Genomic DNA, 16,910 nt, shown 5'->3' on the forward strand with positions numbered 1-16,910 from the left:
AGAGGTCCAATGCATGAAATTCATGCACTCAGGGGGCAGTCCCTCAGCCCAGCCTGCGCCCTCTTGCAGTCCGGGAGCCCTCAGGGGATGTCCGACAAGCCGTTGTTCGTACATCCTTAGCGCTGCCGTGGAGGTGGGAGCGTGAGCTCGGCTTCTGGCCGAGCGCACTGACCACCAGGGGGCAGCTCCTGCACTGAGCATCTGCCCCCTGGTGGTCATAGCAACTGGTCGTTCTGCCATCCAGTCGATTTGCATATTAGCCTTTTATTATATAGGATTTGTTACAAGTTTATTACATTAACAGAAACATTTTCTGTTCCATACACAGAATTACCTTACTCTTCTGGATGATGAAGATCATAGATTAGAATATTTGAAAATTCAAGATGAGCAGCACCTGGTAATTGAAGGTACAAGAAAGAAGCATGCATCTGTATTAGATTTTTTAGGGGAACAATTTAAAGATTTAGTTACTAATAAACCATTTCATAATTTTTCTTAACTTTTATTTGGTCATTATATTTTTATTTATTTTTTTAATTCTTTCTGTTTTGATCATTATATTCTTTATTAGCAGCGGTCGCCAACTGGTGGTCCGCCGGACCACTGGTGGTCTGTGAGGTCTGAAAGGTTGGCGACTGCTGCTTTATAGTAAAGAATACACATTTAACCCTTATTTAATCCCACATACTGTTTAGGTTACTTTAAAAGAAAAATATGCCTACATTAATTGTCTAGCAAAGGGTGGAAATAGTGGGTATTCAGTTATAAGTTTACAAAGTGTCTTAAATTTTCAAGGTGCCTCTTGGAGTTTGAATAAGGAGACTAATTTTCTTGCATAGTTGGTGGCATAGGCTTTCATTAGTCATCAACACTGGTCTCTCACCAACAGAGCTTCCTTGTACATTCACACATAGATTTATACACATCATTGAAAACTAATTGCCTTTGTATTAAAATGAATAGATTACTCTCACAGTTGTCGCTATTTAAGAAAGAACTGCAATAGTCCTAATGTATTAACTTTAAGAGCTTTAATTACTTCTCTAGATGGTTGAGTATAATTTTACTTCAGGTAGGTAATTGAGGGAATAGCTTACTAATTAATTCTAACCAACTGACTATAAAGTCTCCAATATAAAGAGTCAGAATTGGTTTCAGAATCAAATACTAAAAATAACTTGATTTTTTTAATAGTTTCTGATTTAGAAATAACATTTTTTTAACAGAAGTAGTTGAGCAGGTGTGATTTCAATGGATAAGAAATTAACACATTCCTATCTGTCTTTTTAGTTCGAAACAAAGATATGAGTTGGCCTGAGGAAATGTCCTTTATAGCAAACAGTAGTAAAATAGACAGACACAAGGGTAAGTCTCTAGTATATTATTTTCAAATAGGTTATCTTAAATTTATTCTTCCCCCCCCCCCCTCAACAATTGAAGTATTAACAACTTTTGGCTTTCTAGTTCTTATTTTTCTTTTTCCTGATGTATCAAATTTCTTTCTAACCTTTCAATTACATAATTTATATCTGTATATTTTTGCAATGCAAATGAACATTTATTGAGCTCATACTAAATAAGAAATGGTTAAGATATGTCCCTCCCCCAAACCGTGTCAACTTTTCTCCACTCAGCCTAGGATCAATGCCTTGCTGTTTCTCTTAGGTTGAGAAATTCACGCTATGTTTCACTAGTTTTGAAAGTAGTGAGTAGCATAGTGGTGGACACTGCTAGCAAAACATTTGTTTCCTTTAAAACAAACACTGAGATGAACTCGTTGCTTTCCATGGAGGAGCTGGACTCATCTGGTGTTCTAGTCATGGGCTCTTCTGAATAATCACCAGTGACACTTGCTATGGCCTCAGTGACTTCTTTTAAAAGCTGGTGTTGTGCCTTCACTGGTTTGGCTCAGAGGATAGAGCGTCAGCCTGAGGACTGAAGGGTCCCAGGTTCGATTCCGGTCAAGGGCACATGCTGCAGGAGGCAGCCGATCAATGATTCTCTCTCATCGTTAATATTTCTATCTTTCTCTCCCTCTCCTTTCCTCTCTGAAATCAATCAATAAATATATCCTATATAATAAAAGGGTAATATGCAAATTGACCCTAACAGCAGAACGACTGGGAATGACTGGTCACTATGACACACACTGACCACCAGGGGGCAGATGCTCAATGCAGGAGCTGCCCCCTGGTGGTCAGTGCGCTCCCACAGGGGGAGCTCTGCTCAGCCACAAGCCAGGCTGACAGCTGCCAGTACAACGGTGGTGGTGGGAGCCTCTCCCGCCTCCTCAGTAGCGCTAAGGATGTCTGACTGCAGCTTAGGCCTGCTCCCTGCTGGCAAGTGGACATCCTCCGAGGGCTCCCGGGCTGCCAGAGGGATGTCTGACTGCCAGCTTAGGCCCAACCCCCCAGGGAGCGGGCCTAAGCCAGCAGGTGGTCATCCCCTGAGGGGTCCCAGACTGCGAGAGGGCACAGGCCGGGCTGAGGGGACCCCCCCGCCAAGTGCACAAATTTTTGTGCACCAGGCCTCTAGTGTATGTATGTATGTATTTATGTGTGTGTGTGTGTGTGTGTGTGTGTGTGTGTGTGTGTCTATATATATATATATATTTTTTTTTTTTAAAGCTGGTGTTTAATTTCACATCAGTAAAGAAATCAAAATCCAAGATGCTATCCAAATACACATCAGTGGTCGAGTCTAGGGCAGTGGTTGACTCTTGGTCTGTATTAATGTCTAGGTCATTGATGTTGTGTGGGAATGATGCAGGGAAAGTCACAGTCAAGATGAACCAGGTAAAGAAGATGAGGGCCTTCTTAATCATGGTGCAGGTGGTCATTAAGAGTTTCCAAATTCTGGAGGGATCAGGCAGGGAGAAAAATGTAAATATATTACTACCACTTACAAAGATATAATTTACAAAATTGCTGTAAGATGAACAAGTTTCCTTATATTTAAACTAGTCCCAGTGCACAAATCCAGCCTGGCCTGTGCCCTCACAATCTGGGACCCCTCAGGGGATGTCAGATAGCTGGTTTCAGCCCGATCCAGACAGGAGGGAGCCCAATCCTGTGCGTTGAGTGTCTGTCCCCTGGTGGTCAGTGCGCCTCATAGTGACCAGTTGTTTGGTCGTTTGGTCGCTTAGGCTTTTATATATATAGATAACTTCTAAAAATTTCCACCTTTTTTGGAACTCTCTAACTTTTCCTTCTGCCTTTCCATCTTATCAAGGGTGTCTTAAGGGCCAGTATTTTTAATACCAGTATTTTTCCAACTCAAAATTTTTTTCAACTCAAGACATGCACTGTTTGGCCAGTAATGATAGGATTTGTAGCAACTCGACCAATAAGCCTTTTATGACCTAGCTAGGGGAGCAAAATGCTTCCATAAAAAATGCAAAGCCCTCATAGGCCCAACAGTTCATTCTCAAAGATAGCCTAAGAAAAATCTAATTTGTGTGTGTGTGTGTGTGTGTGTGTGTGTGTGTGTGTTTAAATATATATATATTTTTATTGATTTCAGAGCGGAAGGGAGAGGGAGAGAGAGAGATATAGAAACATCAGTAATGAGAGAGAATCATTGATTGGCTGTCTCTTGCACACCCCACACGGGATCAAGCCCGCAACCCAGGACCTCCTGGTTCATAAGTTGATGCTCAACCACTGAGCCGGGCTAATTTATATATTTTTAAAGACATAATACTAGGGGGTGGAGGAGGCCAAAGAGGGGGGGGAACAGGACATCTGTAATACTTTCAACAAAAGGATAAATTTTAAAATATAAAAATAAAAAGAATACTAGGAGAGAATTGTTTGAATTTTAAAAAAACAAAACAAACAGCTATAGCAATTATAGAGAATCATTGCTGCTTCTAGATTACAAATGAGCGTGGATTGTCAGGATTGCCAGTGACACTCCTCTACTTCAGCATTGCAAGACTAAATAGAGAAATATTAGCTTCATTTAGCTGATTTAAAAAGTCATAAAAATGTTGCATCGAATATAAGTAACTGGTCAATGACATTTTACTACAGTTGGACTTGGGTTCTCATATTGTTTGTTCCAGTTCCCACAGAAAAGGGAGCCACAGGTCTGAGTAACCTGGGAAACACATGCTTCATGAATTCAAGCATCCAGTGTGTTAGTAACACACAGCCACTGACACAGTATTTTATCTCAGGGAGACATCTTTATGAACTGAACAGGTAATCTTTCTTGAGTTATTGGCCTCTTAACTTTTTATAATTATATGAACTCAGTATCACTTGAATTTCCTCTTTCTTTACCATGGTAAAGAAAAGTCTTACCTTATTTTCTCTATTTAGTATTAAATAAGGGCCAGGGGATAAGTCTCTTATTTTAAAAAGATGTTTTGATGTGAGAAAACAGAGAACTAGGCATTTTTATGCCCACATGATTTTTATTGATTAGAATCTTTGGCAACAAATTTTCCTTTCAAAACTTCTAGGACAAATCCCATTGGTATGAAGGGGCATATGGCTAAATGCTATGGGGATTTAGTACAGGAACTTTGGAGTGGAACTCAGAAGAATATCGCCCCATTAAAGCTTCGGGTAAGCAGTTAAAATAACATAAATGTTTTTAACTCCTAAATTATTGTTTGCGTAATTATTTTTCTCTACATATTTTGTATGTTTAGCTTTTTTTGTTTTAGTTTAATTCATGTTTTTGGATGATTCACATGGCATAAACTGGATGTCTTATTCTTTGCTTGTTTAAATATATGCAAAATACAGCTATAGAAAAAATAAAAGTACAACTATAGATGTAGTGAGATGGTAGGGAAAGATCTAAGGCACAATCTAAATTTGATATGTTTCTTTTACTAATTTGTCAAATATCTTGCATATATATATATATATATATATATAGAGAGAGAGAGAGAGAGAGAGAGAGAGAGAGATAGATAGATATGTATTAAACCTTTCTTTGTTAATCTATCACTATTAGCAATATTCTAACTGCAAGATAGACCTCTGAGTCTAATTAATGATACTCAATACATCTTTAATATTATTGTGATAATAAGTTCTATTTGTAGAATTTTTTAAAGTAGCAGAAAGAAAGAATATAATTAATGGGTAAATTTTTATATTAATGTCATTTGTAGTGAATTTTAGTGAAGTTAGGATTGTTTTCATCTCTATTTTAAAACAAGGTAAAATCTTTTTAGGTTAAAAATTAATAATTACAATAGCTAAAAATTTGACTACCACTTACCAGGCACTGTTCACATTTTATGTGTAGTAACTCATTTAATTTTCTATATGGCCCTATAATACAAAAGCGATATTATTATCCCCATTTTATGGCTGAGAAACTAAGGCTCAGAGCAGCTAAATATCCTGCCCAAGGTTGCAAGCTAGTTTGTAAGTCCTCACAGTTAAACATGAGTCTGTTCTGCCTCTAATAATAACAGTTAGGATGCAATAAGACCAGAAAAGTTATCTGTAAAGAAAACTTACAAATAGTAACTCTTAATGTGAGCAAATGCTATTTTAATATTTCTGCCTTATCTGTTTTAAATAACATCTGAGTATCTAAAGAACTGTTTGCTGAACTGGGATATAATATTGGCCAAAATACATTTTTTTCTTTTGGTCATTTGAGATTAAGATTAGAAAGCTTTCATGATTATCCAAAATATATTTGCTGAAATAGAGACAGATTAAATACCATACTATTTACCTTCTTACAATGCCTCTGGTTGAATTATGAAGCATGTTCATTCCAAATATTATGGGGTAGCAAATAATTTGTTTACTTCCAACTCTTATATCTAGTGGACCATAGCAAAATATGCTCCCAGGTTTAATGGGTTCCAGCAACAAGACTCCCAAGAACTTCTGGCTTTTCTCTTGGATGGTCTTCATGAAGATCTCAACCGAGTCCATGAGAAGCCATATGTGGAACTGAAGGACAGCAATGGCCGGCCAGACTGGGAAGTGGCTGCAGAGGTTTGTCAGTTTTGAGTTTCTAATGTAAGCAATAGATTAAATGTTCTGGCCACAAATGTATGTTGCACAACTTAAATTCTGTGATCAGAATTTTACTATGAAAGTAAAGGAATTTTTATTTCTCTTCTTTGTTTTTGTGCAGTAATGCCAAAACAAAGCAGCCTTAAATGAAAACAGAAAAATGTTGCCTTTTCACATTGTACACTTTTGGGAGAGGATGTTTACTCAGTAACTTCAAGAATCTCCATAATTGCTAAAGTAATGTGTGCAGTGACCAATAGGCACATTTTATTTCCTTTTTAATGGACAAAGAACTCTAATAATCATCATTGTTACCATGATAAGAACAAAGAAAATAATAGGATTTTCCATCTGAATTTAATATTTTATAGTTTAAACAGAGAGAATCACATTTTTAATTTTATATGTAAATTATCTTTGTAGGGAGAAAGTTTTTATATTTTTAATGACTGTGAAGGATTATGTTCTTGACATTTAAATATCATTTAACTACTAGTAGTTTCTTTGAATTTGTGTAGAAATACTATTCTTTTGAATTTTCAAAAAAAATTTTTTTCTCTAATCTTTTTTCTTGATAGGCCTGGGACAACCATCTGAGAAGGAATAGATCAATTGTTGTAGATTTGTTTCATGGGCAGTTAAGGTCCCAAGTCAAATGCAAGACATGTGGTCATATAAGTGTCCGATTTGACCCATTCAATTTTTTGTCTTTGCCGCTACCAATGGACAGTTATATGCACTTAGAAATAACAGGTAGGTTACAAAGTTCTGAAAAAATATTTACCTTATTCAAACAGCCTGAATTTGTAAGTATGGTCATTTGTTTATGCATTCTCATAAAAATTGATAGCCTGTTATAATACAGCAATCTAATTTCAAGACATGATTTAAGGTTTGAAAGACTTGGAACATGTGTTCATTTTTGTGCCTATTGACTCCTCTTTTAGTTTTAGATACGCCAGAAACTCTCTTTAAAATCTTGCAAAGCCACTCACACTTCCATATCAGATGAGCATTCAAAAAAATAAAACTATTTTAATATAATCCCTAAGTATCATCTGTTACAGTGTTTGCATATAAAATTAAAATTCTAGATTGAAATGTTTGTCATTTCCAAGTCATAGACACACACACACACATTTTATTGATAATAGATCTTTTCTCATTACTAGTTATTAAGTTGGATGGTACTACCCCTGTACGTTATGGACTAAGACTGAATATGGATGAAAAGTACACAGGTTTAAAAAAACAGCTGAGTGATCTCTGTGGACTTAAATCAGAACAAATCCTTCTTGCAGAAGTACATGGTTCCAACATAAAGGTAATATTAACTATTCTTGTAGGAAACCCTTGATTCTATCCTTCAAAGAGCAGTTTTCTCCATTAATTATGATGTTAAGTGACTGAGTGAGATATTAAAACGCAACAGCTGAACAAAAAAATTTGTCAAGTCTTTCATACCATTCTCTGGAATATTTGAGATCTTGCTCCCCAACATATTTTGTCAGTTTGGCTTAAATAAGCTTATAAAAATTCCCTCCCCCCCAAAAAAAAAAATTTCCATCCCAGAAATTGCCTGAATAAAGGAGTAATAATCATGGTGGTATTTTTAAAAGAAGGGAATTATGTAAGCCAAGGCTGCCTATATAGAGTGACCTAGCTGTGTTATGACAGTATAGATGTCCTCCAGTGACTGCTGCTGCTGTGCTTGGCAGCTCTTCTGTATTACCAATGTCACTAGAATTATCCTAGGTTAAAGTATTTTATGTATTTATGAATGTATGTTTTTAGTATTTATTTATGAATATATATACTTGGCCTTTAACACAGTAGGAATTTAGAGAGTAAAGATAAATTGACACAAACCACTTCCTCCTGAATACCAGCTGGAAAAACAAGCAATTTAATAAATATATTGCCAATTCTAAATTGAGTTCCTACCATTAGTATTACTTATATTTATCTGTGGGGTTTCTGAACAAACTCCCCCACCTTATTGACATTTTGTTCATGTGTAATGCAAAGGTGAGATCTCTCTGAGGGTGTTGGCTTTAGATGCCTGAAGTGAAGGACAAAACTTAAAAACCAGTTATACATAACACACTTTCTTTCCGTGGAAAGGGATAGATAATGATTTTGTCAATGAGGTTAACTTATCAAGCTTTCACCTTTTAGTTAGTTGAGACATATTGTTCATTCATCTTGTTTATTTAGTGATAAAATCATCTAAGACATTTGCTTCAAATATATCACAGAGTTCATTTTTCATCGTATCTGAAACATCTCCTCTTACCTTGTCTCTTTTTCTATAGAATTTCCCTCAGGACAACCAAAAAGTACGACTCTCAGTGAGTGGATATTTGTGCGCATTTGAAATTCCCATCCCTGGATCTCCAGTTTCAGCTTCTAGTCCAATACTGACAGGTATGGTAGAACTAGAGTTTCTTTTCATGATTTCAGCTTTAAATTCTGGGCTAAGAGTTAGCATCCTTTTTATATTTGTTTGGGCTGAGGATATTAGAGCAAAAGAATTTTGGAGGCTGAAGGAAACCTTTGTGATAATTTGGCTCAAATTCTTCATTTTATAGATGAGGAACCTAAAATTTAGAGAACCTAAGTAAGTTAAGTAGATGAGTTATGAGTTCATTTACCACTGGAATTCAGATCTCTTTTTGCTCTTTTATCTAATACTAACATGGCAATAGCTGGTGTGAGAAGAGTATACTATCAGAAAACATGATAATTAATATGACTAAAAAGGAATTTGTTTATCAAATATTTGCATATAATTTAATATGGTCATCTAATGAGTCTTTTGGCCATTGATACGGTTTGTTTATTCTTTTTTATACTGTTGATAATTAGGTCCATTCCCCAATTATAAAGCACTTCTCTGGCACTAAATAGATAAGACTGATGGGTAAATGATTTAATAATGCTTTTTTGTTTAGATCTTCACTGGCCAATAGAACTCTCTGCAGTGATGAAAATTTTCTGTAATCTTGACCATTAGTCAATACAGTATCCATTAGTCACATGGACTGTTGAGCCCTTGAAATGTGGCTAATGAGACTGAGGAAATGTATTTCATTTTAATTTAAAAAGCAACATCTGTCATCATTTATAACAAATGTACCAGTCTGGTGGTGGGATTATTAGGGGGGAGGCTATGCATGTGTAGAGGCAAGGGATATGTGGGAAATTTCTGTACCTTCTTTATTTTGCTATGAATCTAAAAACTGCTCTAAAAAATAAATTTTTTAAAAAATGAAATAATTAAAAGGAAAAGTCTCTATCTCTGGATAGAGACTGTCACACTTGACAGAACATTTTTAGAGGAATGGAGAAATGAATTTTTAGAGGAGAGGAAAAAGAAAACAAGTGCTAGAACTGTTTGGGTGCCACAACATGGTGCTAGCAAAGGTTTCTGCAAAAATTCGACTTACACTTTCCAGAAGTTAATCTTTCTTTGCCATTTAGTCTTAAGTGTGAGTTATAGAAGTAAAATCTGAAATTAAAATCTTCTGATCAATCTAGAATTATTATTTGAACTATAATTTCTCCTTGTCCTTTGTTAAAAGAGACTACTATCAGTAGTTTAGATCCTCACAATATTTGAGAAAAAAGATGGAAGTACCACAAGCTTATGGTGCTGTATTTATCTTTGAATTTGTAGATATCTCCTCTTCCCCATCCACAAATGGAATGTTAACCCTAACCACCAATGGGGACCTGCCCCGACCAATATTCATCCCCAATGGAATGCCAAACACTGTTGTGCCATGTGGAACTGAGAAGAGCTTCACAAATGGAATGGTGAATGGTCATATGCCATCTCTTCCTGACAATCCCTTTACAGGTTACATCATTGCAGTCCACCGAAAAATGGTTAGTTTGATGTTAGGCAAGTTACTGCTGGTCTTGCCAGTGTCATTTGTGAGACAGCCATGTTCTGTCTTTGCAACATTTTCATTTTGTGCACTTTCAATGTGTTATGTATGCTATTGTAAGGGATCATAGCCTGTCTATGAAGTGACATTTCTCACTCATTTTTAAGCAGCAACAGGATGGTAGTACATACTATTTTCTTTTAACAGTGTGTGTCTCTTATATGTTCATGTAGGCAAGTACATCTTCTCTACCATATAAGTATGGATGTCTTTGGAGAAGGTTTTGTTTGTTTGCTTGGGGATGGAAGGGCACCAAAAATGTTCTTCGGCAAGATAAGTTGTTTCCTAGGACTGCTATAACAAATTACCACAAACTTGGTGGCTTAAAACAACAAATTTATTCTTTCACAGTTCTGGAAGCCAGAAGTCCATAATCAAGGTCTCAACAGGGCTGTGCTCCCTTCACAGGCTTTAGGGGATAATACTTCAATACCTCTTCCAACTTCCTTTAGAAGGAAGGAAGATTTCGTAATGGAAAGGAAGCAAGAGGGAGGCTTTTGGAGTGTTGGTTATATTCTGTTTGTTGACCTGACTCGTGGTTACACAGCTATTTGATTTTTGCTAATTCTTTGAAATGTACTCCCCCCTCCCCTTTGAATTAGTAACTCTTGACTAAAGTGAGTTTCTGACTATGTAGATGATGTTCTATGGACCATGTTTTAGACAGGATTGTGTGAGTGGACAGCCTATAGAATTACAGGATACATTTGTGACTTGAAATTGTCTTTAAGCACAGTTCCTACTGGTCCCATTAGCTAAAATAATTGGGTGATTCATGCATTTCCCCACCTCTTTTTTTTAAATATATTTTTATTGCTTTCAGAGAGGAAGGGAGAGGGAGAGAGAGAGAGAGAGAGAGAAACATCAATATCAATGATGAGAGTCATTGATCAGCTGCCTCCTGCATGTCCCCTACCAGGGACCTAGCCCGCAACTCAGGCATGTGTCCTTAACCGGAATCGAACCTGGGACCCTTTAGTCCACAGGCTGAAGCTCTATCCACTGAGCCAAACTGGCTAGGGCTTTTGTTTTGTTTTGTTTTTACCAAGTATTATCAGATCATATATTAAGAACTCTGAGCCTCGAGGGGTTTCGGATTGGAGAGGGTGCAGGCCAGGCTGAGGGACACCCCCCTCCCTCGTGCACGAATTTCATGCACTGGGTCTATAGTAATAATAATAATAATAATAATAATAATAATAATAATAATAATACCAACACATGAAATAGAGCCTTAAAATCATGTATTTAGCTAAGCTTAATTGAATAATTGCAAAATAAAATGCTTGAGAATCAGAAATAAAAGTCTTTTCACTTGGAAACTAGCTAACCCTTAGTGAGTTTATAGGTTGTTGACTTAGCTTCTCTAACTACTACATAAAGGCCAACCAAAAGAATTAAATGTCTAAGTGCTTAGCAGCTTTTTTAAATAATCCTGAACTCCCAACAATCTATTATGCTAAGTTTTTGTTTTATTAAGCAACCATTTCCAAGCTAATTCTGTGCAGTATCTTTATTAAGGAATTTCAACTTAACATACTCAAAGCAAATATTTTTAAATTGTACCTTACTTTTAATTTGTCACATATTTTAAAAAAATTAGCCCTAACTGGTTTGGCTCAGTGGATAGAGCGTCAGCCTGCGGACTGAAAGGTCCCAGGTTCGATTCCGGTCAAGGGCATGTACCTTGGTTGCGTGCACATCCCCAGTAGGGGGTGTGCAAGAGGCAGCTAATTGATGTTTCTCTCTCATCGATGTTTCTATGACTGGTTTCATAAGTCTCCAAAGGTCTCCAGTTGTCAGCAGCTTATTTTCTGAAAATTTTATTTTGAGGGAGTATTGGTTTATTGCCATACTTTCTAGAGAAAGGGTTTTAATTGCTTAAAAGCCTTGAGCTACAAAACAATTACTAGTTTTTACATATGATTCAGTGTGTGTATGTGAAATGTTTATCAGAGAAAACTAGTTTGAAAATATTAAATGCTGAAAATCCAAGTTTGATAGATAGCCACTCTGAAATTGGCAGTACCTCAACCTTCCAGTGATTCCACTGTAAATTTGTCTTCATGTTAATAAAGAGTAGTAGTCACTAATTTGAAATTGATAGTAATGCATGTTATTGGTAGTTGTAGAAGAACAAAAGGGAGGAATGAAAGGCCTCTCTTCTCAGTTCTCTCTTCTCTTGTTTATACTTATAGATGAGGACAGAACTATATTTCCTGTCATCTCAGAAGAATCGCCCCAGCCTCTTTGGAATGCCACTGATTGTTCCATGTACTGTGCATACCCGGAAGAAAGACCTGTATGATTCAGTTTGGATTCAAGTATCTCGATTAGCCAGCCCACTCCCACCTCAGGAAGCTAGTAACCACGCTCAGGATTGGTGAGTTCAGGGGATCAGCTTAGACCTGTGGTTTCCAAACTCCAGAAGAATGTATAGGAATTCTGTGTGACTTATAGGACCCATTTTATGTAGATTTAAACACTCTTTGAAGAACCATCCAGGGAGTATATAATTCATCCTTTGGTTTGATCTTTTCAGTAGGAGAGTATATACAGATTCCTTTCTTCACCTAGACATTCTAGTGTCTAATAATCCTTTTATTCACTAATCCCTCCTGCTGCTTTAAATGCTTCAGGTAATATTCTTGACTTCTTTTCTGCAAAAATGGAGTATGAATTCACCAGGGAATTTGTATCATCTCAACCCTCTGAAAATCAGAATGGGAGCAATAGTGTGTATATCTATACGTGAATTCTGAAAAAGTCTCATGCCATAACAGTTGGATTGTTTCCATACCATGTAATTTTAATATGGAACAATTTCACAAGAAATTATTATATTTCATAAGAGTAATTAAAAAATAAAAACCTTCTGTTTTCTTTCTATTCCTCCTACCACTGTTCTATTGGATTACTAAATGTATTTACTTCTAACAATCATTGGGATTGTGGTCCTTTATTTATATCTCAGTTGAATTGTAGATCATTTTCTTGCTATAATTGTGCAAGTGAGAGTTCTGCCTCTTTGTGAACTGAGTAAAGAAAGTAAAGAAGTTCTATTAGCTAAACAGGTATTTGTTATGGTTTTGGGTCTTTTGATGATTAGATAAGGCTTAAGGTAACAGTGAGTCCTTATCATGGCTTCATTACCATCAGCAGCCATGTAGTAGCCACTACCAGTTACCAACTGAGCCATAAAGTATACTGCTCTTATGTTATATTCCTTGCGTTGCTTCTTAGTAAGGATACATACATTTTTTTTTAAAGTTGAGACCTCACAAGGCTACCTTATAGTTAAAAGATGTGGAGGCCATCTTCAGGATTGAAGATGGCTCCTTCCTGTCTGGGGTTGGGGGTGGAAAGAGGTAGGAGCAGGTTTGCAAAAAGAACAGTCCCTGAGGCAGTCTTCAGCCCTTCCCACCTCCCAGGGACGGGAGTCACTGTTCCTTTGTGCATTGTGAGAAGGTCCCATATGTCTGCTCCTCCATACTCTTCCTGCCCCCAGCAGGCGTCTAACCAGGGCCTGGATTCTTGCTAATAAAACACCAATAGGAAAGCCTCATACGCATCCATTTGGAACCTTTATCCCTGCCCAGCGTGACTCTGTGGTTAGAGCATCAATCTCAGCTCCAAAGGGCAAGGGTTCTGTCCCTAGTCCAGGTGAGTTCGGGAGGCAGCCAATAGATGTTTTTCACATCGATTTTCTCTCTCCCTCACCTCTCTCCCTCTCTTCCACTCTCTCTAAAAATGGAAAAAATATCCTTGGGTAAGGATTAACAAAAAAAAATTTGGAAGCTTTAATAACTTCAAAATCAAGTGAGCTAGAATAATTAAAAGAACAACAACCTTTTTACTACAAAAAAGGCATAAAAATGTGGAGAGGATAAAAAAATAAATAAATAAATAAATAAATAAATAAATAAATAAATAAAAGATGTTATTCTAAAATTAATATTATGTAGTTTATAGCTTGAGTAGTTAAGACAAAGGAAAAGGGTTACCTAGCATGTACCACATCAGGGGTTCTGATTAAAGAAAGCTTCTAAATATATAGTCAACTTCTCTAAAAACCATTATGAGCCCTGGCCAATTTTCTCAGTGGTTAGAGCATTGGTCCTCTGGTTGTAGGGTGGAGGGTTTGATTCCTGGTCAAGGACATTTACTTGGGTTGCCGTTTGATCCCTGGCTCTGGGTGGGGCGAATGTGGGAGGCAACCAATCAATGTGTCTCTCTCACATCGTTTTTTCTCTCTCCCTCCCTCCCCTCCACTCTTCCTTTCACTCTTTCTAAAAACAACAAACAAAAAACATGACCTTTCAGCCTTCTGTGGTATGTCAATATTCTTGCCATGGAAAGATCTAATTATTTTAGTCTAATGTGAATTAAGTCTTCTGATAGGATTAGGGCTGAAGGATAATTGGCGTTTGATTAGCTTATCCTTCCACATGGACTCTCTCAGAGACTTCTGGCAGTCTAGTATGTCTACACTTCTGTAAGCAGGGATACAGCATGGGAGCCCTGTGTGTGGGTGGTACAGGGCCCAGCTAATGGGTTAGGATAAGCAGCATGGAGCTGTAAATGTGAGCATGCTACTACGACAGATGCCCCTTCCGAGGATTATTTCATGGGAAGATGATAAGGAGTTGAGAACTCAAATCAGAAATGTTTCTTACACTCTTTGGTTTATGTTCTGTTTCAGTGATGACAGTATGGGCTATCAATATCCATTCACTCTACGAGTTGTGCAGAAAGATGGGAACTCCTGTGCTTGGTGCCCATGGTATAGGTAAGGTAACCTTCTGCAAAAGAAAAATTTTAGTAGAATTGTAGCTCCAGATATTATACCTTTTTAATAAGATTTCTCAGTTTTAGACTGAGAAGTTGAAATAAATTTGGGAATTGTTCATTCATCTCTTCCTTGTGAAGTCTGTATAAGTTTTACTATTGAGACATCTGGTTTTTTAAACTATATAGTCGCATCAAATTCATAGTTTATGATCAACATTCATTATTCTATGCCTTCTGCTCCTTAATTAGAAATTATTATAGCAATTCTGAGCCCAGTAGAACATAGTCTACATACTAGACTTTGCTGGAAGTCTGTTTTAGTTTTTAGAAGAGTTATAAAGATTGACCAGTATTATTCCAGGTTGGAAAATGCTTGAATACTGAAGTCAGCCTTCAGAAAACTGTAATAGACTTATCAAACTGAGTTTAAAATAGACATTGGAACCATGACTTTGTCATGGTCCCTCCCCCACTCCATACATTTTTATATACATTTATTTAATGTCCCACTTTACAAACAAGGAAATTGGGCATTGTTATACCAGATAAATTATCCTCAGAACATTAAATAACTGAATTTAGAATGCCTTTAGTGGTGTACTATCTCAAATATCCAATTCCCATAGTACTTCTTTGCTACAAAGTTCATATAGTTTATATGAATTAATAAATTGTTATCAAGTACTTTGAAAAGCCAAAGACTTGAAAAGTGATAAGCATGATTCCCTGAAATACTAATAATGATTAATATATATTCGTGCATTTATTAGTTTGAAGTAAGAAGCCCAGGACAAACTGTGAACCCAAGAAGGAATGTAGAAAGGGATAAGAATATTTCTGATAAAGAAAAATGTGATTCCTTCATAATTATTCCTTTCTTGGTATATCTTTTTTCTGCCTTTAGATTTTGCAGAGGCTGTAAAATAGATTGTGGGGAAGACAAAGCTTTCATTGGAAATGCCTATATTGCTGTAGATTGGGACCCCACGGCTCTTCACCTCCGCTATCAAACATCACAGGAAAGGGTAAGTACCCAGTGCCATCCCAAGGTGGTGGTTTTCATATGTAAAATTTGTCCTGGTTTAACTATATTATACCATTTCTGTTGTAGACAATTTAAGTACAGCCAGAAAAACATTCATTGGCATTCTCTGTGGCACTTAATATATTGACATGATTACAAGGATGTTTCTGTTTTCCCACTTCTAGAGATAATTGTATTGGGGCTTTATTAAAAAAATTTTTCTTTACTGGTTTCAGATTTTGGATGGGAAAGAGAAAAAAGAGAGAGAGAGAGAGAGAGAGAGAGAGAGAGAGAGAGAGAGAGAGAAACATCAATTAGTTGCCTCCTGAATGCGCCCCAACTGGGGATCAAACCCACAAGCTGGGGCCCTAGCTGGTTTGGCTCACTGGATAGAACATCGGCCTAGGGACTGAAGGGTCCCAGGTTCGATTCCGGTCAAGGGTATATACCTTGGTTGCAGGCACATCCCCAGTAGGGGGTGTGCAGGAGGCAGCTGATCGATGTTTCTCTCTCATATTTCTCTCTCATCAATGTTTCTAACTCTCTATCCCTCTCCCTTCCTCTCTGTAAAAAAATCAATAAAATATATTTTTTTTAAAAAACAAAAAAAAAAAACCCCACAAGCTGGGTGTATGCCCTGACTGGGAATTGAGCCCACCACCTTTTGGTGTATGAAACGATGCTCCAACCAACTGAGCCACACCGGCCAGGACTATATTAGGCCTTTAAAGTTAAAAAATACTAAGAAGTAAATCTTGTAACAAGATTTTGGGTTAATTTAAGAAGTTTTACCCAAAACTGTTTTGGCTCAGGGGATAGAGCTTCGCCCTGGGGATGAAGGGTTCCCGGGTTTGTTTCCGTTCAAGGGCATGTCCCGGGGTGGGGGGCCCTTCCCAAGGGGGGGATGTCCGGGGGGGGGCTGATCGATTTTTTTGCCTTTTTTTTTTTTTCCTTTCCTTTCTTAAAAAAACCAATAAAATATTTTTAAAAAAAAAAAAAATTTTTTTTCTTTACCCATGATCCCAACCAGTAAATTTCCCCCGCCCTTTTTATAAATTACTAGGGCCCCGGGGCAAAAAAATTTGGGTCTTGGGGGGGGGGGGGGGGGCGGTCCCTCAGCCCGGCCTGTGCCCTCTCGCA

General features: G+C 37.2%; 1 protein-coding gene across 5 annotated transcripts in view; it reads left to right on the plus strand.

The window, feature by feature from the left end:
• USP32 (ubiquitin specific peptidase 32) overlaps positions 1-16,910 on the plus strand; it is a 122,759-nt gene that overhangs the window by 91,407 nt on the left and 14,442 nt on the right. For all 5 annotated transcript variants that reach the window (XM_023756831.1, XM_023756829.1, XM_006092236.3 and 2 more), the window contains 12 exons: positions 329-410; positions 1,294-1,368; positions 4,070-4,208; positions 4,472-4,577; positions 5,808-5,981; positions 6,581-6,755; positions 7,175-7,326; positions 8,318-8,429; positions 9,682-9,893; positions 12,154-12,338; positions 14,658-14,744; positions 15,651-15,771. In XM_023756831.1, coding sequence (XP_023612599.1) covers positions 329-410; positions 1,294-1,368; positions 4,070-4,208; positions 4,472-4,577; positions 5,808-5,981; positions 6,581-6,755; positions 7,175-7,326; positions 8,318-8,429; positions 9,682-9,893; positions 12,154-12,338; positions 14,658-14,744; positions 15,651-15,771 — 1,620 coding nt within the window. The remainder of the gene's footprint in view (positions 1-328; positions 411-1,293; positions 1,369-4,069; positions 4,209-4,471; positions 4,578-5,807; positions 5,982-6,580; positions 6,756-7,174; positions 7,327-8,317; positions 8,430-9,681; positions 9,894-12,153; positions 12,339-14,657; positions 14,745-15,650; positions 15,772-16,910) is intronic.

The sequence above is a fragment of the Myotis lucifugus genome, unplaced genomic scaffold, assembly GCF_000147115.1.
Source record: "Myotis lucifugus unplaced genomic scaffold, Myoluc2.0 scaffold_99, whole genome shotgun sequence".
NCBI classification, from domain to species: Eukaryota; Metazoa; Chordata; class Mammalia; order Chiroptera; family Vespertilionidae; genus Myotis; species Myotis lucifugus.